Source organism: Capra hircus, chromosome 14 (genome assembly GCF_001704415.2).
Source record: "Capra hircus breed San Clemente chromosome 14, ASM170441v1, whole genome shotgun sequence".
In the NCBI taxonomy this organism is placed as follows: domain Eukaryota; kingdom Metazoa; phylum Chordata; class Mammalia; order Artiodactyla; family Bovidae; genus Capra; species Capra hircus.
Window position 1 is genome coordinate 8,804,593 of NC_030821.1, and position 24,098 is coordinate 8,828,690.

The 24,098-nt window shown below is 38.7% G+C and overlaps 1 protein-coding gene across 2 annotated transcripts in view; it reads right to left on the reverse strand.

Moving 5' to 3' along the window:
* The window catches only part of TMEM55A (transmembrane protein 55A), a 72,337-nt gene that overhangs the window by 24,376 nt on the left and 23,863 nt on the right, over positions 1-24,098 (reverse strand). For both annotated transcript variants that reach the window (XR_001919120.1, XM_013969364.2), the window contains 3 exons: positions 13,828-13,976; positions 5,582-5,688; positions 4,199-4,322 (listed from right to left, as the gene is read on the reverse strand). Coding sequence is in view for 1 of the 2 variants with exons in the window: in XM_013969364.2 (XP_013824818.1) it covers positions 4,199-4,322; positions 5,582-5,688; positions 13,828-13,976 (380 nt within the window). In the remaining variant the exon portion in view is untranslated. The remainder of the gene's footprint in view (positions 1-4,198; positions 4,323-5,581; positions 5,689-13,827; positions 13,977-24,098) is intronic.

A 24,098-nucleotide genomic window follows, 5' to 3' on the forward strand; every position in this document is an offset into this window, starting at 1 on the left:
AAATGAATACTGTGAATTGTGTGAATTTCTAGTAAATATAATTTTAGCATTATGGCAGTGATATTATATTACATCATATTATATTATTTTTTATAATATCATTGAGGACACAGTCCATTATACTTTCAACCCATGGGAATGATTTTCTCTTAGGTCTCAGTATTCCAGTAAAAGTTGCTATGTGAACTTTCCAGAAAACCTCACAAATATCTTGTAATAGATCATGTTTTCCTCTTTTCATTAACTATAGAAGGCACACCACTAAAATTCAGTCAAATTTTAACAACTGCACAGGACTGAATATTACACATACTTATATTCTTATATATGACTTCATCATATTTCTGCCCTATTTTTCATCTCCTTGATTTTGCATGTTTTATTTTTCAAAGCTACTGGACTTTGTAACTTGTTTCAGTTGCTTATGGGCCTTGTAAACCAAGGCAGAAACAAGGTATGGAATAAGTTGATGAATCATCCTATTAGATGAAAGTTTGAAGGACAAAGACTACTACAAAGAATCTAAGATTACTTGTATTGGCATAATAATAACGATGAGGTGAAGTTCTCAAGTGAGAATGGAGAGTTTATTCTTTGTAACCCTCAGCATCTCTCATTAGCCTGAAACTCGCAAAGGTAATAGCCACCCTAAAGGGATGTACTGTGTTCTATTAATCACAAAAAACTTTGTTTTCAGGGAATTTTGAAATCATCTTTAAATACCATGGGTGTTAATCCAAAACACCCTTTCCTGCCAAAGACACAAAATTTTTAAGTCATAATTACTATGTTAATAAGATTCACGTGCTTGCACTGAATGTTAAGTAAGTTACAAGTTCATTTCTGGCTTACATAAAACTTAGTGACTTTCTTCTGAGGGGAAAATATTTAAACCCCAAATTTTTTACGCATAAATGTATAAAGTAATGTCACATACATCTATCTAACCTCTTAACTTAGATCATTCTCTAGAGTTCATTTCTAGATGATTCCAAAAGTTAAATATAAAGCTTTGTAACAGTTGTCTTTAATTTTATTTTTGTCTCATTCCCTTATCTATCCTAGTATCAGTTTGGCTAATTCTCTCTGAAATTCTTTATGCTATTCATAACCACTGTCATCATTTTTCTGAATAATAAAGCCTAAATATCTTATTTCTTCAGACTTGCCCATATGCAATAAATTATATACATAACACCCACAAATACATTTTAATTATAAATCTCTGCTTTAGCTTTCCATTACTCTTAAGATAATGTCACTTCAACTAGCCCAGACGCTTCTATATATACACTAAGAACATTCTGTATTTCCCTGCTGCAGCCTAAATGCTGCTGCTGCTGCTAAGTCGCTTCAGTCGTGTCCGACTCTGTGAGACCCCATAGACGGCAGCCCACCAGGCTCTCCCATGTCCTTCTCCAATGCATGAAAGTGAGACATGAAAGTGAAGTTGCTCAGTTGTGTCCGACTCCTAGTGATCCCATGGACTGTAGCCCACCAGGCTCCTCTGTCCATGGGATTTTCCAGCACATAATTCTTGTTTTAACTGTCTTTCTCTTGCTATTACTGGAAAATCCCATGAGGGCAGGGACTGCACTTTCCTGTTTCCCAAGCATGTAACCCAGTGTCTGGTACACACTCAATATTTATTTTTGAACAACTGAAGTCAGCTCACTTATAATGTGGTTTATAAGGATTATCCATGTCAAGGATTCGGATAATCCAAGGAAGAACTATAGATGGAGGTTTGGGACATTGTACAGAAGGTGGTGATCAAAACCGTCCCCAAGAAAAAGAAATGCAAAAAGGCTAAATGGCTGTCTGAGGAGGCCTTATAAGTAGCTGAGAAAAGAAGAGAAGCAAAAGGCAAAGGAGAAAGGGAAAGATAAACCCATCTGAATGCAGAGTTCCAAAGAATAGCAAGGAGAGATAAGAAAGCCTTCTTCAGGGATAAGTGCAAAGAAATAGAGGAAAACAACAGAATGGGAAAGACTAGAGATCTCTTCAGGAAAATTAGAGATACCAAGGGAACATTTCATGCAAAGATGGGCACAATAAAGGACAGAAATGGTATGGACCTAACAGAAGCAGAAGATATTAAGAAGAAGTGGCAAGAATACACAGAATAACTGTACAGAAAATATCTTCATGATCCAGATAACCACCATAGTGTGATCACTCACCCAGAGCCAGACATCTTGGAGTATGAAGTCAAGTGGGCCTTAGGAAGCATCACTATGAACAAAGCTAGAGGAGGTGATAGAATTCCAGTTGAGCTATTTCAAATCCTGAAAGATGATGCTGTGAAAGTGCTGCACTCAATATGCCAGCAAATTTGGAAAACTCAGCAGTGGCCACAGCACTGGAAGAGATCAGTTTTCATTCCAATCCCAAAGAAAGGCAATGCAAAGAATGCTCAAACTAACGTACAATTGCACTGACTTCACATGCTAGTAAAGTAATGCTCAAAATTCTCCAAGCCAGGCTTCAACAGTACGTGTACCAAGAATTTACAGATGTTCAAGCTGGATTTAGAAAAGGCAGAGGAACCAGAGATCAAATTGCCAACATCCACTGGATCATAGAAAAAGCAAGAGAATTTCAGAAAAACATCGACTTCTGCTTCATTGACTACATTAAAGTCTTTAACTGTGTGGATCACAACAAACTATGCAAAATTATTAAAGAGATGGGAATACCAGAGCATATTACCTGCCTCCTATGAAACCTGTATGCAGGTCAAGAAGCAATAGCTAGAACTGGACATGGAACAACAGACTGATTTAAAATGCGGAGAGAAATACATTAAGGCTGTATATTGTCACTCTACTTATTTAACTTATATGCAGAGTACATCATACAAAATGCAGGGCTGGATGAAGCACAAGCTGGAATCAAGATTGCCGGAAGAAATATTGGTAACCTCAGATATGCAGATGACACCACCTTATGGCAGAAAGTGAAGAGGAGCTAAAGAGCCTCTTGATGAAGGTGAAAGAAGAGGATGAAAAAGCTGGCTTAAAACTCAACATTCAAAAAAAGAAGATCATGGCATCTGGTCCTGTCACTTCATGGCAAATAGATTTGGTAACAATGGAAAGAGGACAGACTTTATTTTCTTGGGCTCCAAAATCACTGAAGATGGTAAGTGCAGCCATGAAATTAAAAGACACTTGCTCCTTGGAAGAAAAGCTATGAGAAACTTAGATAGCATATTAAAAAGCAGCGACATTACTTAACCAATAAAGGTCCATATAGTCAAAGCTATGGTTTTTTCAGTAGTCATGTACAGAGGTGAGAGTTGGATCATAAAGAAGGCTGAGTTTCAAAGAATTGATGCTTCTGATCTGTGGTGTTGGAGAAGACTCTTGAGAGTCACTTGGACTGCAAGGAGATCCAACCAGTAAATCCTAAAGGAAATCAATACTGAATGCTCATTGGAGGGACTGATGCTGAAGCTGAAACTTCAATAATACTTTGGCCACGTGATGTGAAGAACTGACGCATTTGAAAAGACCCTGACGCTGGGAAAGATTGAAGGCAGGAGGAGAAGGGGACAACAGAGGATGAGATAGTTAGATTGCATCATTGACTCAATGAATGTGAGTTTGAGCAAGCTCAGGGCATTGGTGATGGACAGGGAAGCCTGGCATGCTGCAGTCCATAGGGCTGCAAAGAGTTGGACTGAGAGACTGAACTGAAGTGAACTGAGTTTATTCCCTTAACTCCAAGTTTCATATTTAAAAATCAGAAGAATTTTGATAAATTATAATAAGAATATTTCTTGAATCTAGAACCATGAATCTAGAATCAAGCAAGGCCACTGCATGAGGCTGTATGTTCTGTGCTCTACTAAGGAGGTGAGTGCAGGAGGTAGATTCAATCGCTCACTAAGCCAAGATACCCAAGTTGCTCTGCCTAGAGGACAAGGTGCTTGTTTATTATTGGTCTATCCAGAGAGGCCCTTTTTGCAAATGAATGAGTCGGAGGATGCACCTTAAATGCAATTTACAAATAATGCAGTATATTATTAACTGAAGTTCTGATTAACTATCTTTCTTTAAAAAAGTCTTTATTTTAATCCTTTGGTCAATTTGCACTTGGACCAAACTATAAGACTACAAGCAGTGTTCAAATCTGTGTGATCATGACCTACATTGAACAGACTGATGTCTCTGACAGATGTCTTGTTACATACCAGGAACGTGTTTCCACAGTGCCCACACACGACCCTTGTTCCTTCTGGTTGGACTGGCAATGCAGGTTGAGCAGGCTGCTCTTCAGAAATAAGCATTACTGGGCCAAGGTTAATTATGCGTCTACTGTGGAAAGAAAAAGGGAAAACCTCATTATCCCACAAATGGAGAGAGAGCAAAACCTACAATATAGGGCCCAAACACGTGATACAGCATTGAAAATAAGATACTCTTGCTTTATAAATTAATTGAATTAAGTTTCAGCTTTTAGGGCCAAAATCATAGAAAATAGCAATAGTCAATATTTTAAAAGTAACAAAATAAGATGGAATTGGACCTTAGGAACCATTTAACTGCTCCATATAATTTCAAATCTTATCATTCCTCATCTTACCTTATCTTATCCTATCTAGGAAGATAACTTGAGTTTGATAAAAGACTAAAGAAGTTAAAATATTCTAAATTAACATTTATATGTGTGCCATGAAGATACGAAAGTGCTGAGTCAAACCAAATTTTTCTGGGTAGGCTGGTACTTCTTCATATCTATTTAATAAGAGTTGGACAGAAAAGAAAATGGTAGGCTCCTTTCCTTTCTTTTTCCCTAGTTACCATTAGATAGGGTTTTAACTGACTAACATTCAAAATGACAGAAATCACAGGGAAAAAATACAGTTAAGGTTTTGATATACTCCTGTTTGGGCACTCCATATGGCATTTGGCAAGGGCAAATAACTATAGAATTTATTTAAGTGGATTATACTTAGCAAAGGACTTCCCTGGTGGCTCAGACGGTAAAGCATCTGTCTACAACACAGGAGACCCGGGTTCGATCCCTGGGTCAGGAAGATCTCCTGGAGAAGGAAATGGCAACCCACTCTAGTATCCTTGCCTAGAAAATCTCACAGATGGAGGAGCCTGGTGGGCTACAGTCCATGGGGTCGCAAAGAGTCAGACACGACTGAGCAACTTGACTCACTCACTTATACTTAGCAAAGACTAGTGTATTAACACGTGGTAAAGTGCACAATGATTACTAAAACACTCCCAAATTAAGATGAAATATATCAAAGATTCAAAGATAAACTAATCAGTTATTCTTAGTTAAATATAATGAGTCACTGATTTATTACAGTGCATTAAATAGTTATATAACATCAAGATAACTTGAATTGTTCATTCAAGAATTTTGGTTTATGAATACTTGTAACCATTAATTTCAAACTAAGCAGTATCACTCCTTTAACAAAGAAAAAATATTGAAGGTCTTATAATTACTTTGAGGATAAAGACTCTGTTTAGAACAAACCCTGCCACACAATGAATCTTTAATAAGGACTTGTCAAATGAACAAATGAATGGATAGATGAATCTTTATGTCTTACCAGTTGGGTCTTGGACATCCTATTCGCCGTGATGTGTCCTTACAAATGAGGAGACAATTACAAGGGCATCTAACGTATTTCTTCCCTGTTGGGGGATTTTTGATTGGCTAGGTAAGAGAAGAAAACAAAAACAAAGCGAATTAACTGAAGAACAGATTGCCAAAGCTTGCTTGTGTATAAAAAGGAAACGAATCCTAAAAATCTAAAGCTGCACATAGTGCTACCAAAGTACAAATTAAGGAAAACTACATCATAAATGATGTATTTTATTGAAATATAGTTGATTTGCAGCATTGTGTTAACTTCTACTGTACAGCAAAGTGACTTGGTCATACATATATATATTCTTTTTCATATTCTATTCCATCATGATTTGCTGATGGAATGTTTCATATTCTATTCCATCATGGTTTATTGACAGAATAGTGAATATAGTCCCTTGTGCTACACAGTAGTGCCGGAGTCCAGCTCCAGCAGCCAGGGAATCAGCCTGAAGAGGTAAGCGGTGTCGGTGGAGAATGATGCAGCCTCTGACTCAAGGTGTGGGATGGTATGTTTATTTCAAGCATCAGGTCTTCGTTTATACTTTGACAAAAGCATTAGGTCAGAGGTTTTACATTTTCAGCTCCCCCTCACCCAGATTTATTGTCTCCTTGTTGCTCTTCAAACAGAGTTCCTGCTTCAGCAATTCTCTCAGAATCAGGTTTACTTGTGATTACATTGTAACTCAGGCTTCTGTCTGGGCTGCATATCACATTCCTCAGTTTATTTCTTATCTTTCTAAATCCTGCTTGCCCCTAGTATCTTAAGCTCTCTGTCTCCTAAAAAGGCTGCTGCTGCTGCTGCTGCTGCTGCTGCTGCTAAGTCACTTCAGTCGTGTCCGACTCTGTGCGACCCCATAGACAGCAGCCCACCAGGCTCCTCCGTCCCTGGGATTCTCCAGGCAAGAACACTGGAGTGGGTTGCCATTTCCTTCTCCAATGCATGAAAGTGAAAAGTCAAAGTGAAGTCGCTCAGTCGTGTCTGACCCTCAGTGACCCCATGGACTGCAGCCTTCCAGGCTCCTCTGTCCATGGGATTTTCCAGGCAAGAGTACTGGAGTGGGATGCCATAGCCTAGCTATTCTTAATTATTCCTAAACCGTAAGCTCAGCAAACTTCCTTTGCCATAAAAATTCCACTCACAAACAGGTGTCAGATAACAATCCTTCCCATGGCCTCAAGCTGCGACCTACATGCTCATCCTGGAACATTGTTTGTAAAGATCCTTGAACAAATGTCAATGGTTACTTTATAGATTATTTTCTGGGCACAACTGCAGAAGGCTTTGTGCTTTTTCATGCTTCTCTCAAGAACAATAAGCACCTCAACATTCTTTCCAGCCAACTCAACCGAAGAAAGGAAAGAACAAGTCAGAATCACAATACCTAACTCCTTCATCCCGGGACCACGCCTGCGGGAGAGGGGGTTGGGGCCGTGCCTCCATTTTGTCAGTAATGCCTAACACGGCTCCCGACACAGTAGTGCCTTGTTGTGTATCCATAATATATATCAGCGGTCCCCATCCTTTTTGGTATCAGGGACTCGTTTTGTGAAAGACAATTTTTCCGTAGACTAGGGGGTGGGGGTGGGTGGGGAGGGTGCAGTGCCAGATGTTTCAGAGGTGTTACATTCATTATCCTGCTGCTGATCTGACAAGAGGTGGAATTCAGGCAATAATGTGAGCGATGGGGAGTAGCTGCAAATATAGATGGAGCTTTTCTCACGGTGCCGTACTCACCTCCTGCAGCGTGGCCCAGTTCCTGACAGGCCACAGACCAGCGCCAGCCCATGGCCCAGGGGCTGGGGACGCTGGGGACCCCTGCTAGGTCTAAAAGTTCACATCTGCTAGTCCCAACCTCCCAGTCCTTCCCTTCCAACCCCCTGCACTTTGACAAGCACAAGTGTGTCCTCAATGTCTGTGAGTCTGTTTCTGCTTTGTAGGTGCTTTCATTTGTATCATGTATTAGACTCGCCACATGTAAATGGCATCATATGGTGTTTGCCTTTGTCTTTCTGACTTGGTCTAGACATATAGATATCTCACATCTTCTGTATCCATCCGTCCATCAGTGGACGTTTAGGCTGTTTCCATGTCTTGGCTATGGTAAATACTGCTGCTATTCTACCTTTTCAGTTTAGATATATGACTAGATACATGCCCAAGAGTAGAACTGCTTGATCATATGGCAACTCTGATTTTAGGTTTTTTGAGGAACCTCCCACACTCTTTTCTGTAGTGGCTGCACCAGTTTCCATTCCCATTAACAGTGCATGCTGTTGCTGCTGCTAAGTCGCTTCAGTCATGTCCAACTCTGTGCAACTGCATAGACAGCAGCCCACCAGGCTCCTCTGTCCCTGGGATTCTCCAGGCAAGAACACCGGAGTGGGTTGCCATTTCCTTCTCCAATGCATGAAAGTGAAAAGTGAAAATGAAGTCGCTCAGTCATGTCTGACTCTTCGCAACCCCATGGACTGCAGCCTACCAGGCTCCTCTGTCCATGGGATTCTCCAGGCAAGAGTACTGGAGTGGGTGGCCATTGTCTTCTCTAAACAGTGCATGAAGGTCCCTTTTTCTCCACACCCTCTCCAGCAATTATTATTTGTAGTCTTTTTAATAATGGCCATTCTGACAGGTGTGAAGTGGTATCTCATTATAGTTTTGATGTGTATTTCTCTAATAATTAGTGATGAATCATGAGTGATTTTAAATAGCTCAAGTATTTGGAAACACTCTATAAAATTTGGGGGACTGCAGAGATTGAACTATGAAGGGCATGCTTCAAAATTAGTTTGTATTGGCCTGGAATTATTTTCCATTTGAAGTTCACAAGACAGGATCATCAAACCTGCCTGGCCAAGGGTTTTTGCACATGTTCAGGGAAAGCAAGCTCAAGAAGAACAGCAGGGAAAGAGGAGCATATCACAAATTTGAAACTTATTACAGCTCTTAATCCAAGTATTTCTTCACAGTAAATTTAAAAGCTAGACTAAGTAGCACTAAAGAAAACACTCCTTTCATTACAAGGATGTAAGCTTGTTAAAGTAAATAAGCTATGGTGCAGTGAGAGGAATAGAACACCACTCCTGTGGCATACTTGCCAAAGATGTATAACCTGAACCTAATCATGAGAGAGCACCAGACAAACCCGAACAAGGAACATTCTACAGAATAGCTTACTTGTACTCTTCAAAATTGTCAAGGCAATGCAAGACAAAGACTAAATTTCAGATTAAGGATGATTAAAGAAACATGATAACCAAATACAATATATAATTTATATATATATATTTATATTTTTAATAACATTAAATATATTTATATTTATATATTATATAACATATTAAATGTATTTAAAATTTGAAAATAATTTTTAATTGACTTCTGGATCCGATTTTCTTTTTTCACTGAAACAACTGGGCACACATGAATTAACTTGGGACATTCCCAGCAGTCCAATGGCTAAGACTCTGCATTCTCAATGCACAGAGCTGGGATTTGATAACTGGCCAGGGAGCTAGATCCCACAAGCACAACTAAAGGTCCTGTGTGCTACAACTAAGACCCAGCACAGACAAATAAATAAATAAAAGTAGATATTTAAAAAATCATGAAGTCAAAAGATTAGATAACAGTATTATATCAATGTTAATTTCTGATTTTATAACTTACTATAATTATATAAGTGAACACTCTTTTTATTTTTTTAAAGAAATTCGCATTAGAATATTTAGGGGTTGAAATGCACCATGTCCACAATTACCTTAAAAGGTTCTGAAAAAATTATTTATTTATTTGGAGAGAGAAAGGTACTTTGTAAAATATCAATATTTACAGAATGTGGGTAAAGAGCCTACCCTATGGGAATTCTCCATACTATGTACTATTATTTTTCTAGCTTTCTATAAGTCTGCAACATGTGTTTTTTTTAAGATTTAAAAATTTTAAGTAAATAACCTTGGTAGAAATATGTATAAGTTAGCAATAAGTCAACTGTAATTTATTAAACTATATTATAATAGAATCTGACAATCTAAAATATCCAGAATATATTGCTATACAATATAAAGTATCAAGAACCAGAATCTGTGTTAATTTCTCTAAATTCATATTTACCATTAAGTAAACATGTTGACAGAGCTTCCCTGGTGGCTCAGACAGTAAACAATCTCCCTGCAATGCAGGAGATTCGGGTTCTATCCTGGACTGAACCAGGGGTTCTCCATGGGTTGGGAAGATCCCCTGGAGAAGGCAATGGCAACCCACTCTAGTATTCTTGCCTAGAGAATTCCATGGACAGAGGAGCCTGGTGGGACATGGCTGAGCAATGACTGACTGACAATGGAATATTACCCAGCCATGAAAAGAATAAATAATGCCATACACAGCTACACGGATGGCCCTAGACATTATCACACTAAGTGAAATGTCAGGCAAAAAAAAAGGGCCATACCATACATTACTGCTTGTACATGGAATCTGAAAAAAATCATACAAATGAAGTTATATGCAAAATATAAATAGACCCACAGATGTAGAAAACAAACTGATGGTCACCAAAGTGGAAAAGGTGGAGGAATGAAGGATAAATTAGGGATTAAATACACATACACACCATATATAAAACAGATAACCAATGAATACCAACTGCATAGCATAGAGACACTCAATATTTTATAATAACCTATAAGGTAAATGAAGATGAAAAATTATATATATATATACAAATATATATATATGAATCACTTTGCTATACACTTCAAAGTATCTCAGCTGGTAAAGAATTCACCTGCAATGCAGGAGACCCCGGTTTGATTCCTGGGTCAGAAGATCTGCTGGAGAAGGGATAGGCTACCCACTCCAGTATTCTTGGGCTTCCCAGGTGGCTCAGCTGGTGAAGAGTCCACCTGCCATTAGGGAGACCTGGGTTTGACCCCTGGGTTGGTAAGATCTCCTGGAGAAGGGAAAGGCTACCCACTTCAGTATTGTGGCCTGGAGAATTCCATGGACTGTACAGTCAGTCCATGGGGTCGCAAAGAGTGAGACACGACTGAGCGACTTTCACTTTCACTTTCAAACTAACACAACATTGTAAATCATACTTCAGTAAAAAAAATATTGCAACGTAAAGTAACAAGTTCTGAGGCAGAAACTGTAGCAAGCTATTCAGAAGATCTAGCTAAGCTAAGTAATGAAAGCGGCTACACTCAACAACATAGTTTCAACATATTTTCTTCTTCCTTATACAGGAAAAACATGTCATCTGGGATCTTCATAGACAAAAAGGAGAAAATAGTGCCTGGTTTCAAAGCTTCAAAGGACAGGCTGACTCTCTTGTTAGGGGCTAATGCAGCTGGTGTCTAAGTCGAAGCCAATGCTTTCATTTACCGTTCTGAAAATCCTAGGGCCCTTAAAGAATTATGCTAAAACTGCACTGCCACTAGAACAAAGTCTGGACGACAGCACATCTATTTACAGAATGGTTTACTGAACATTTTAAGTCCACTGTTGATACCTACGGCTGAAAAAAAGAATTCCTTTCAAAATATTACCTCCTATGGATAATGCAGCTGGTCACCCAAGAGCTCTTATGGAGGTGTACAATAAAATTGTTTTTCATGCTTGCTAACACAACATCCATTCTGCAGTCCATGGATCAAGAAGCAATTTCGACTTTCAAGTTTCATTTTTTAAGAAATAGATTTTATAAGGCTACAGCTGCCAGAGATAGTGAGTCCCTGGATAGATGTGTCGCTGTGGATTTAACCAACAGTCTAAATCTGGTTCTCTGAAGTGATGAGTTCATATAGGACCAATAAAATTTGGCTATAATAAGCTACTTCTGGACATAAAGAAAATTGGGCTGGAATTTTTATAAGATTTGTTGTTGTTCAGTCACTCAGACATGTCTGACTGTTTGTGACCCCTTGGACTGCAGCACGCCAGGCTTCCCTGTCTTTTACTATCTCCCAGAGCTTGCTCAAATTCATGTCCATTAAGTTGATGATGCCATCCAATCATCTCATCCTCTGTCATCCCCTTCTCCTCCTACCTTCAATCTTTCCCAGCATCAGGGTCTTTCCCAATGAGTCAGCTCTTAGCATCAGGTGGCCAAAATATTGGAGTTTAGGCTTTAGCATCAGTCCTTCCAATGAACACTCAGAGCTGATTTCCTTTAGGATTGACTGGTTTGATCCCCTTATTGTCCTAGAGACTATCAAGAGTTGTCTCCAGCACCACAGTTCAAAAGCACCAATTCTTTGTCGCTCAGACTTCTTTATGGTCCAACTCTCATCTCCTTACATGAATACTGGAAAAACCATAGCTTTGACTAGAGGGACCTTTGTAGGCAAAGTGATGTGTCTGCTTTATTAAATATGCTGTCTAGGTTTCTCATAGTTTTTCTTCCAAGGAGCAAGTGTCTTAATTTCATGGCTGCAGTCACCATCCACAGTAATTTTGGAGTCCAAGAAAATCAAGTCTGTCACTGTTTCCATTTCTTCCCCATCTATTTACTATGAAGTGATGGGACCAGCTGCCATGATCTTAGTTTTTTGAATGGTGAGTTTTAATCCAGCTTTCTCACTCTCCTCTTTCACTTTTATCAAGAGGTTCTTTAATTCCTCTTTGCTTTCTCTCATTAAGATGGTAAAGGATCTGCCTGCAATGCAGACCTGGGTTTGATCCTTGGGTTGGAAAGATTCCCTAGAGAAGGGAATGGCAGCCCACTCCTGTATTTTTGCCTGGAGTATTCTGTGGACAGAGGAGCCTGGCGGGCTATAGTCCTTGAGGTGGCAAAGAGCTGGACACGACTGAGCAACTAACACTTTACATGATTACTACCCCTAATAAATAAAGAAACGTAAATAATTGTGAATATTCTAGAGAAAATGAATAGTATTTAATTAGATTGCCTTGTATGGAATTAGTAATATTACAAGGGAGGAAAATAAGGTGGGAAAAAAGAACCCAGCACTTTAAGGAATGCTCTCAGGCTTCCCAGGTAGCACTAGTGATAAAGAACCTGCCTGCCAATGCAAGAGAGGTAAGGGATGCGGGTTCAGACCCTGGGTTGGGGAGATCCCCTGGAGGAGGGCATGGCAACCCATTCCAGTATTCTTGCCTGGAGAATCCCACGGACAGAGGAGCCTGGCAGGCAACAGTCCATAGGCTTCTCTGGAAAGAGTCAGACACAAGTCAAGTGACTTAGCATGTACGTACATTTAAGTGTTCAACTGAAAAAAGAAAATAGCTAGTTTTGTAGGTATGATTTATTTATACAATAAAGTTCCTTAAATGATATCCCTTATAAAAATGAAATATATTGCTTCATGACTGAAGGTTTATCTTATGACTTTTCCATAAAACATATAAAGTCCCCCATATTAATCTTTCATGGTTCTTAGAGACACAATAATCATTGGTTGACTTTTTAAAGACTTTTTCTAAGGAGAAAAAAATGCAAATGCCAAAAATAAAATTATTAATTAATTTCAAATTTTGAGAGATTGAAAATTTAAAACTAAAGCCTAACCATGAAAGCAGAAATATACTTAATTTAACCAGTATACACTTGACCAGTTTATTACTTACAATCTTAAAAATCTTACTTAAAATTTAGTTGCTCTTTCCAAAGTTCAGGGGAAAAAAATGCCCTTCAATTTTTAAAAATATTTCACTAAATTAATATCAAAAAATGGAATAATATACAAGCTGTTAATAAGCACTTCAACGCAAATGTCAGTAACAAACTCACAGTCACAAAATCCCAGAAAAACTATATCCTACAGGTGTGAACAAATTTAAATACTTTTCCACATAAGAAGTACAAAGTCCACATTTATAGGGAACTTCAGTATATTTCATTTTGGTAAAAATCAGAATAGATTCAGTTGCGATGTGGATAACACTGAAGATAATTATAAGCGATTGTTCACATTCAGCCTCATTTTCGAAAATAAAGAGCCAAATGGCATTACAGTTAAATAATTCCTCATGAAATTTTCATAATGGAGTTAGATTTAAACACTGGAGGCATCTTTGTATGATAAAAGAGAAACAGCTAGAGAGAAGAAAGAAACGTAAAAAAAAAAGGCCATTTCTGTAACCAGCCCACATCTACTTTTAAGTAACATTATTGACACACTTCTTTAGGGAGAAGATTTTAAATAATAATTTGGGCTTTATTAATGAAAATCCCCACTTACCGTAGCTTCATTGCAAACTGTGCACTTAACCACATGCTGGTGAAGCTTGCCATCCAAATTGATGAGAGACTGGCACACACGGCAGTTTATGACTGGAATTCCGCTGGCATCTGGGCTGACAATGGCTGTATACGGAGGCGGGAGTTCCGCTGAAAAGACAGTAGCCACTTAGTCAGAGTCTCAGAGCTATCACGACTGATTTGAGCCTACGAGCAATAGAAGTGAAGCAGGAAACTATTAATAAATATCTCCGGTTCTTTATGTTTTTAAAGCTGGCCAACATTATATAGTTTCAGAACAGAAACACACAGAACTATATCGTAAAGTAGAATAATTCCTGACTCCTAAAATCCAAACCACACTTACCTAGGTTCACACCTTTTATTAGCCTATACTCAAAACATCCACTCCATTCCTATGTGCAAATGCCTAGAGTTTATAATAGGAAAGTGATGATTTATGCCTAAAGTAAAAAATCTTACACTAATGATCTGACTCCTATGAAACAGAAATAGTCGATGAGGACAGAGTTTTAAAATCACTTATACATATGCATTAATTGTGTAGTTGCTGAGCTCTGTTTATACTAGAACCAGTGGAATAACTGCTGAGTAGGACAAGAACAAAACAGGGGTTTGGTGGCAGTCAAGAAGAGATAAAAATGAATTTAGGAAAACTAAACTTATCAACAAGGAACATGTTCTAATTTAATGGAACTATGCTAGTTGCAGACAAAAACAAGAATGAAGTCAATTCAACAATTTTTGTCTCAAACTTTCACCTAACATTAAAATTCTAGGAAATGTTTCAAAGTATTTATGGGTTACCTGGGATTTAGTAGAAATGCTGCAAGAAAAAAATGGGTTAACAGATGAAAAGTAGCAAAATGATGATATTTATGAATATAAAGACACAGAAGATATTTTGTTCTTACTACTTTGTGTGTGTTTGAAAATTCCCAGAATACAAAGATACACAAGCACACACATACAAACTTACATGCACACACACAGACACACTGTTTTCTGAGAATCCTTACACTGGCTGATTGGGTGATTGGGTAAAGGGTAGAAGCCCAACTTCAGAACTGTGTTCCTCAACCAGAAGTATTATTTGTTACAAAAGTCAGAGGAAAGGAAATTACATATACTATACCAGGATGGAATTTCTACACGGGACTTGCCTAACCTCATTGTGTGGCTATCTTAATCACAGGCATAGGAGGCCCTTTCAAGGCAAGGTCTTGTCACAGACCACCTATAAAAGGCTCAATACATGATTGAATCCCCATTAAAGAGAACTGATACCTGATTGAATACATGATTGAATCCCCATTAAAGAGAACTGATAGGTTCAGAGGCTTCTGTGACACTATAAAATACAATCACAGTAGCTAATCATGAAAGGAGATATTTTTGAAATAGAGATTTTTCTATCCACTGGATTAGATTCTGAACTCTGTGATACTTTGAGCTGATAGAACTGAATTAGAGAAAAGCACATTATGGTGTGTTCTGCTAGGTGCTAAGTCACTTCAGTCATGTCTGACTCTGTGTGACCCCATAGATGGCAGCCCACCAGGCTCCCCCATACCTGGGACTCTCCAGGCAAGAACACTGGAGTGGGTTGCCATTTCCCTCTCCAATGGTATGTTCAAAATACCACATATTACCACCTGGCATGCTTGGGGTATATCATGGAGATATTTTTTGACTTAAAAAGGATTAGCAACAAGTGATATTCATTCAAATATTCATAATAAGCCAAATTTCTGCAGTAGCCAAGGCTCTGAAAGAGGCCACATTGGAAATGATAATATGCATACATCTCTGGGACGCTTATATCAGAATGCTGCCAAACACTGATCTTAAAAAGAAGCTATAGATATCTAAATTATAAAAATAGTTTTAAATCCTTGGAAGAATTTAAGGCTGATACACAGTGACCTATAATGTATTAATCAAGAAGAAAAGATAGGTTAAAGGATCAATGTGTCAGCAGTACATTTGAGCCCTTGCAATTTGCAGATTACTTTATCAGAATTCAATAAAGAAAGTATTGTCCTGGCAGAGAGAATACACACCTTACTAGAAATTCAAGGCACACTGCCTGGTATGCAACAATAAACATTGTTATTAATAAAAGCTGCTTCTTTTGCCTTGAGGATGAGGGGGAAAGGCCACATATTAAAGCCACAAATAAGAATGGTAAAATCCATCCATTTCAGCAGGCAAAAGTTTTGCTCAATGGAATCTCCTAAAGATTTCAATGGTTGATCTTCTGAAGCATTTGAAGTCTATCAGAACCAACAAAATCCTGTGAACTCTTCCTTTAAGATTTGTACTACATAATTTTTACCCTGTAAAAAAAGAAAAGCTTTCAAAGACAAAAATATGCTCAAACCTTCTGGAGGTTTGGGAAATTGAAGGAGTGGGTACAGAATGAGTGAGGATGAGAAGTCTAATGGGACTTATGGGAGAGACTAAAGCCTCCATGAGGCCAGGGCCATATCTGACTTGCTCAGGTCAGATTCAGTGCTAGTCACAGTGCCTGGTCTGTGGCAGATGCTCACTACACATTTATGGAATGAATGGTGGGTGAATAAGTCAATCACTGGAATTGAATGGACTCATCTATTTCTCTTGGGAAAATGACACTAAGTATATTACTACCACTCTCCTTAAACAGGAGCTGGGATCCTAGCACCGGAGCACAGCTTAACTGTGAAAAAGGTTTTCTCCTATATGTAGACTGACCTCTCTAAAACATGCACTGAGACCGGGAAGGGATTAGGAGACACTGGCCTGGTTTGCCAGATACGTCCAATCAATCCAAGAGATCAATAGAATGACAGATGTTACAGCCTAATTGCTCCACTAAACAGTGCTTTCAGGCCTACCGATTCAATTTTCTGTCCGTTATTTCAGCCCTAAACTGATTTAGAGATGTATCTTGTAATTTTATCTCAAGGAAACCTTCACCTACAACTACAACTCCTCTTGAAAAGGACTTGTAGTTCTAGAAATTTGTTTCACAGTCTGTAAACCTGCAGTAATTAGCAACTTAGACTGTTCATTTTATTTCTTTTAGCTTTAAAGCAGCCAACAGATCACCACTATTATATCTATTTTAAATGTTTGCCCTGGATAGAAAGTCCACTGTAATCTCAGAATGTGGGATCATTGGATATTAAGAGACACAAAAGTTCTTCATTTTGGAAGAGTCTTACTTGTTATTTAAACAATGATCATTTTTTCTATGGAGGTTGTCTATGTGAAAAATCTTTTTCCTCCATGTGAACAGTATTTCTTAGAGCAGTAGTCTTCAGACCTGAAACCATCCCCAACAAAGTTCCAGAATTATACAATGTTAGAAATTTATGCAATCTTAGTCTAATACATAGCCTAATTTATTCACTTTATGGAAGATAAAACTGAAGCCCTAAAATTCTAACTTGTGGATAGACTTTTATACAACACTTCAGCAAAACCAAGAGCTGACTCTTCCCCAGAGGTCTCTCCATGATGAAACCAGCCTCTCTTAATGAATAATGATTTAATATATGGAAAAGACGTAAGGACTAGTTAAAGGGGATTAGGGGGATAAGAAAGAATACTTAGGGAAAATGAAGATTAGAATATAATATGAATAAAAAATTAGTTCATGATAAAAATTTCATAGAAAAACAGACTCAATAAAATAATATAGACCACAAGGCAGACATAATGGTCTTCCTTAAAGCACTCAAAAAGAGCCATTATTATTCTGTAAACCCAAAGTGATCAAATTACACTTTCCCATCATAAACAATGACCTGAAATTTATCTATTTCATGCCAAATAAGTCCCTCTTTCCAGCTAAGTCATTCTGGTATAATAATCCATACTTCAGTGTTTACCAGATGTACCCAGATACAGCATTTTAAAGGTTGATAATGTTTTGCTGGAGAACTCTGGTCTTTATTACCTCAGTTACCCCTTTATAAGTCTCTGCAATGACAATATTGTCCAGTTTAATTCACTTACTTCACTAATATACTCTTTATATGCAGTCATTCAGGCTCTTGACAAAGATATTGTATCCAAATTGAAAAGTGATATCAGATTAAACTAAGAGATATTTTATAACACTATGATTAAAAAGTATAAAGAACCAGCCAGTAAGGAAAACTCTGGCTTTCTCTTCTCCATAGGATCTTTGTAAAGAGTCAGATAGGGACAGACAGATAGGACAGGGTGCACCCAGGTGCTATGGATATATACTTCCTGTGTAAAATGTCTCCAGTCCAGCTCAACACAAAGAAAGAGAAGACTACCTTCTGTTCCTACCCTCTCTGAAACCAAAGGAATAAGATTATTCCAAGAGACTCCTTGGTTCTTCTGGAACCATTATACCCTCAGAAGGATCCATCTGGCTAAAGCCAGTTTGCAAGGTAAATGAGCTAGCTATTAGGTTACCAGCTCTCAGCTCCAGAGTCACATTCTAAGCTTTGTCATACTGGAATGAAAACTCTGCAAACCACATTTTTTCTTTGCCAGTTGTCTGCAGGTTATATTCTGTTATAGGAGGTGATAAAACAGAAACTGCAAGGTTAAAGAAAAAAGAAGGGACTTGCAGCACATTGTCCAGGTATAGAAAATCCTTCTCCAGAGCTCAGAGGCATCAGTACCAGCTGGTTGGTGCCTCTTGGAAGTCATGTTTCAATTATGTTCTACTAAATTACTAAATTTTATTTTTTTAATTTATTTTTTAATTAGAGGAAAACTGCTTTACAACATTGTGTTCATTCTTGCTATACAACAATGCAAATCAGTCATAATTATATATATATATATATATATATATATATATTTATATACACACCCCTCATCTGTCCCAGCTCCAGACAGGGCTCCCTGTGTCATATAGCAGCTTCTCACTAGCTATCTGTTTCACACATGATCGCGTATATATGTCAATGCTATTTTCCCAATTTGCCCCACCCTCTGCCTTTCTTGCCACAAGATCATTCTCTAATCTGTGTCTCCATTTCTTCCATGCAAATAGGTTCAACAGTACTCTATTTCTAGATTCCACATATATGTTTTAACATAAATTATTTGTTTTTTGTTATTTATGATTCATTTCACCCTAGGTTCATCCACCTCTCTAGAACAGACTCAAATTTGTTCCATTTTGTTGGACCTTTGCCAACAAAGGTCCGTCTAGTCAAGGCTTTGGTTTTTCCAGTGGTCATGTATGGATGTGAAAGTTAGACTGTGAAGAAAGCTGAGTGCTTAAGAATTGATCCTTTCGAACTGTGGTGTTAGAGAAGACTCTTGCGACTCTTGGACTGCAAGGAGATCCAACTGGTCCATCCTAAAGAAGATCAGTCCTGGGTGTTCCTTGGAAAGACTGATGCTGAGGCTGAAACTCCCAATACTTTGGCCACCTCATGCGAAGAGTTTACTCATTGGAAAAAACCCTGATGCTGGGAGGGATTGGGGACAGGAGGAGAAGGGGATGACAGAGGATGAGATAGCTGGATGGCATCACCGACTCGATGCACTTGAGTTTGGGTGAACTCCGGGAGTTGGTGATGGACAGGGAAGCCTGGCATGCTGCTGGGAGCCAGCATGAGGAATCCCGCCCGTGGCAAAGGTCATGAGGAAGGAAGCCAGACATACGCAAAGGCGTGATCTGGCTTCAGGGGTTCCCCCTGGGTTTTCCTGAACATCTAGCCCCCCAAAACCAGTCTGCCTGCCTTATTGTACTGTGCTTTCCACTCTTCTGCCTCTAAAGGGAAATAACTTAGGGCTCCAGTTAACAGTCTCCTGCATATAAAAAGAATGTCTCGGTTTAACCCCTCTGATAGCTTTCTAACTTATCTGACCAGTCTGCCCAGACTTTTACAACTTGTGAATTGTTTACAGCCCCCCAACCGTGAGAGGCACAAAGCTTAAAGCATCTTAAAGATACAGAGCCTTTTCTAAAGAGCTAAAAATTATACTGGTGACGGGTTTCACTGTTGAGTCAATGACTGCTGCCAGGCCTCCACATCCTTTATCTTTTAGGCACCTGGGAGGATATTAATCAATGTAATCGGGATATAGAAAAAGGAATATAGTAGTTTTGATGTTAGCAACACTAGACTTTTGAGTTAATTACTTTTCTCTTTGTTATGAATCACTGTACTCCTTTTCCTTTTTATAAATTGTTTGTCCTTGCTATGTAAGAATGTAACTTTATTTAGTGCTTTCTGAGAGTGGCACCAGACTTTTGGAAGAACAACACAAATAAGTTCTCTGGTTGACAGAGCCTTATCAGAAAAGGGCCGTAAAATGTTAATTGCCCTTCTGGCCAGAAGATGATGTAAATCACCTAAGACTTGTGTATACAACTAGGTATGCAGAGAGAAAGCCTGGTCTCGATAAGAGAGAATTATGCTGATGCTGCATAATTTTGTATTATCCATTGATCTCTATGTACAATCAAAAGTATAAAAGACCTTTCCAGACAATAGAGGATGGGCCAGTCACTGGAAAGACTGGTTTCCCCCATGTCTTCTTTTCTTACTCTATTTTCAGGCTGAATTCCCATCTGAGGCGTGGAGGCTCTCCGAGTCTACTTACTTGCCCTGGCTTCTAAGACCCACGTGAGAGGGAGCCTAAGGTGGGGCACCCTCCACTGTTCAAGTGGGCGCTGGTGGCCTAAGGTAGACAGTGCAAGTTCCTTCTCTGGAACTTTATTGGTTTTCCATGTAAACCAAGTTATTCAGCATCTTTTCTCCACTAAATTTCCTACTATACTATTCTTTCCTAATCTCTCTTTTATATTTCTAAATAAGTAAGTTTTTCCTTGCCTACTCCGTCTCCCCTTCAAATTACCCTGGATCCACTAGGGCAGGACCCCGGCAGCATGCTGTGATTCATGGGGTTGCAAAGAGCTGGACATGACTAAGTGACTGAACTGAACTGAACTGAACTGATGGCTGAGCAATATTCCAATCCTCTTCATCCATTCATCTGTTGATGGACATCTAGGTTGATTCCATGTCCTGGCTCTTGTAAATAGTGCTGAAATGAACACTGGGGCACATGTGTCTTTTTGAATTGTGGTTTTCTCAAGGTATATGTGCAGTAGTAGGATTGCTTGGTGATATGCTAGATTTATTATTAAGGTTTTTTTTTGGAATCTCCATACTTTCTCCACAACGTCTATATAAGTTTGCATTTCCACCAACAGTGCAGGAGGGTTCTCCACATCTTCTCCAGCATTTATTATTTGTAGAATTTTTAATGATGGCCATTCTGATTGGTGTGAGGTGATATCTGATTTTAGTTTCGACTTCCATTTCTCTACTAAAGAGTGATCTTGTGCATCATTTCATGTGTTTATTGGCCCTCTGTAAGTCTTCCATGGAGAAATGGCTGTTAGGTCATCTGCCAATTTTTTTTATTTTTTGTTTTTCTGATATTGAGCTGCATGCATGCATATTTTGTATATATTTGGGGGATTAATCCATTGCCAGTGGCTTTGTTTACAATTATTTTCTCCCAATCTGAAGTTGTGTTTTCACCTTATTTATAGTCTCCTTTTCTGTCTCAAAGCTTTTAAGTATAATTAGGTCCCATTTGTTTATCTTTGTTATTGTTTCCACTACTCTAGGAGGTGGGTCAGATAGGATCCTGCTGTGATTTATGTCAAAGAGTATCAGTTCAGTTCAGTCACTAAGTCACGTCCGACTCCCTGCGACCCCATGGACTGCAGCATGCCAGGCCTCCCTGTCCATCACCAACTCCCAGAGTTTACTCAAACTTATGTCCATTGAGTCGGTGATGCCATCCAACCATCTCATCCTCTGTAATCCCCTTCTCCTCCCGCCCTCAATCTTTCCCAGCATCAGGGTCTTTTCAAATACCCATATTTTCTTCTAAGAGCTTCATGTGCTGGTTTAGTTGCTCAGTCATGTCCAACTCTTGCAACCTCATGGACTGTAGTCTGCCAGGCTCCTCTGTCTAGGATTTCCCAGGCAAGAATACTGGACTGGGTTACCATTTCCTTCTCCAGGCAATCTCTCTGGCCCAGGTATTGAACCCAGGCTTTATACTTTATGGTATCACATTTAAGTTGTTAATCCAGTTTGAGTTTATACACCATATACACATATTTGTATATGGTGTTGGGAAATATTCTAATTTCACTGTTTTACATGTAGCTCTTCAGTTTTCCCAGTGCTTACTGAAGAGGCTATCTTTTCTCCACTATATATTCTTGCATCTTTTCTCAAAGATAAGGTACACACATATTTGTGGGTTTATCTCTAGGTTATGTATATTTTTTCATCGGTCCATATTTCTGTTTTTGTGCTGATGGACCTTAGTCAGCAAAGTAATGTCTCTGCTTTTGAATATACTATTAGGTTGGTCATAACTTTTCTTCCAAGGAGTAAGCGTCTTTTAGTTTCATGGCTGCAGTCACCATCTGCAGTGATTTTGGAGCCCCCCAAAATAAAGTCTGACACTGTTTCCACTGTTTCCCCATCTATTTCCTATGAAGTGATGGGACCGGGTGCCATGATCTTCGTTTTCTGAATGTTGAGCTTTAAGCCAACTTTTTCACTCTCCTCTTTCACTTTCATCAAGAGGCTTTTTAGCTCCTCCTCACTTTCTGCCATAAGGGTGGTGTCATCTGCATATCTGAGGTTATTCATATTTCTCCTGGCAATCTTGATTCCAGCTCGTGCTTCTTCAAGGCTATGGTTTTTCCTGTGGTCATGTATGGATGTGAGAGTTGGACTGTGAAGAAGGCTGAGCGCCAAAGAATTGATGCTTTTGAACCGTGGTGTTGAAGAAGACTCCTGAAGTCCCTTGGACTGCAAGGAGATCCAACCAGTCCATTCTGAAGGAGATCAACCCTGGGATTTCTTTGGAAGGAATGATGCTAAAGCTGAAGCTCCAGTACTTTGGCCACCTCATGCGAAGAGCTGACTCACTGGAAAAGACTCTGATGCTGGGAAGGATTGGAGGCAGGAGGAGAAGAGGACAACTGAGGATGAGATGGCTGGATGGCATCACGGACTTGATGGACATGAGTCTGAGTGAACTCTGGGAGTTGGTGATGGACAAGTAGGCCTGGCGTGCGGCAGTTCGTGGGGTCGCAAAGAGTCGGATGCGACTGAGCGACTGAACTGCACTGAACCATACTGTCTTGACGACTGTAGCTTTGTCGTAGAGTCTGAAGTCAGGTTGATTCCTCCAATCTGTTTTTCTTTCAGAAAGATTGCTTTAGCTATTTGGGGTCTTTTGTGATTCCACACAAATTGTAAATTTTTTTTTGTTCTAGTTCTATGAAAACACCATTGATAATTTGATAGGGATTGCATTCAATATGCAGATTGCTTTAGGCAGTATAGTCATTTTCACAATATTGCTTCTTCCAACGTAAGAACATGTTATATCTCTCCATCTGTTTGAGTTATATTTTATTTCTTTTAACAGTGTCTTATAGTTTTCTGCATACAGGTCTTTTGTCTCTTTATGTAGGTTTATTCTGAGATATTTTATTCTTTTTGTTACAATGATGAATGGGATTCTTTCCTTACTTTCCCTTTCTGATTTTTCAATGTTACTGTTTAAGATTACAAGGGGTTTCTGTGCATTAATTTTATATCCTGAGCCTTTGCTGTATTCATTGATTTGTTCTAGTAATTTTCTGGTGGCGTCTTTAGGGTTTTCTATGTATGGTATCATGTCAGCAGCAAACAGTGACAGCTATATTTTTCTTCTCCAATCTGAATTCTTTTATTTCTTTTTCTTCTCTGATTGCTGTGGCTAGGACTTTCAAAACTATGTGGAATAATAGTGGTGAAAGTAGGAACCTTTGTCCTGTTCCTGATCTTAGAGGAAATGATTTCAGTTTGTAACCACTGAGAATAATGTTTGCAGTAGGTTTGTTGTATACGCCCTTTATTATATTGAGGTAATTCCTTCTATGTTGATTTTCTAGAGGGTTTTTTTGTTAATCACAAATGAATATCGAATTTTGTTGAAAGTCTCTCTGCGTCGATTGAGATGATCATATGGTTTTTGTCTTTCAGTTTGTTAATATGGAGTGTCACATTGATTGACTTTGGTATATTGAAAATCCTTGCATCCCTGGGAGTAACCCCACTTGATCATGCTGTATGATCCTTTTCACATGTTGTTAAATTCGATTTGCTAGAATTTTGTTCAGGATTCTTACATCTATGTTCATCAGTGATACTAGATTATAAGTTTATTTTTGTGATA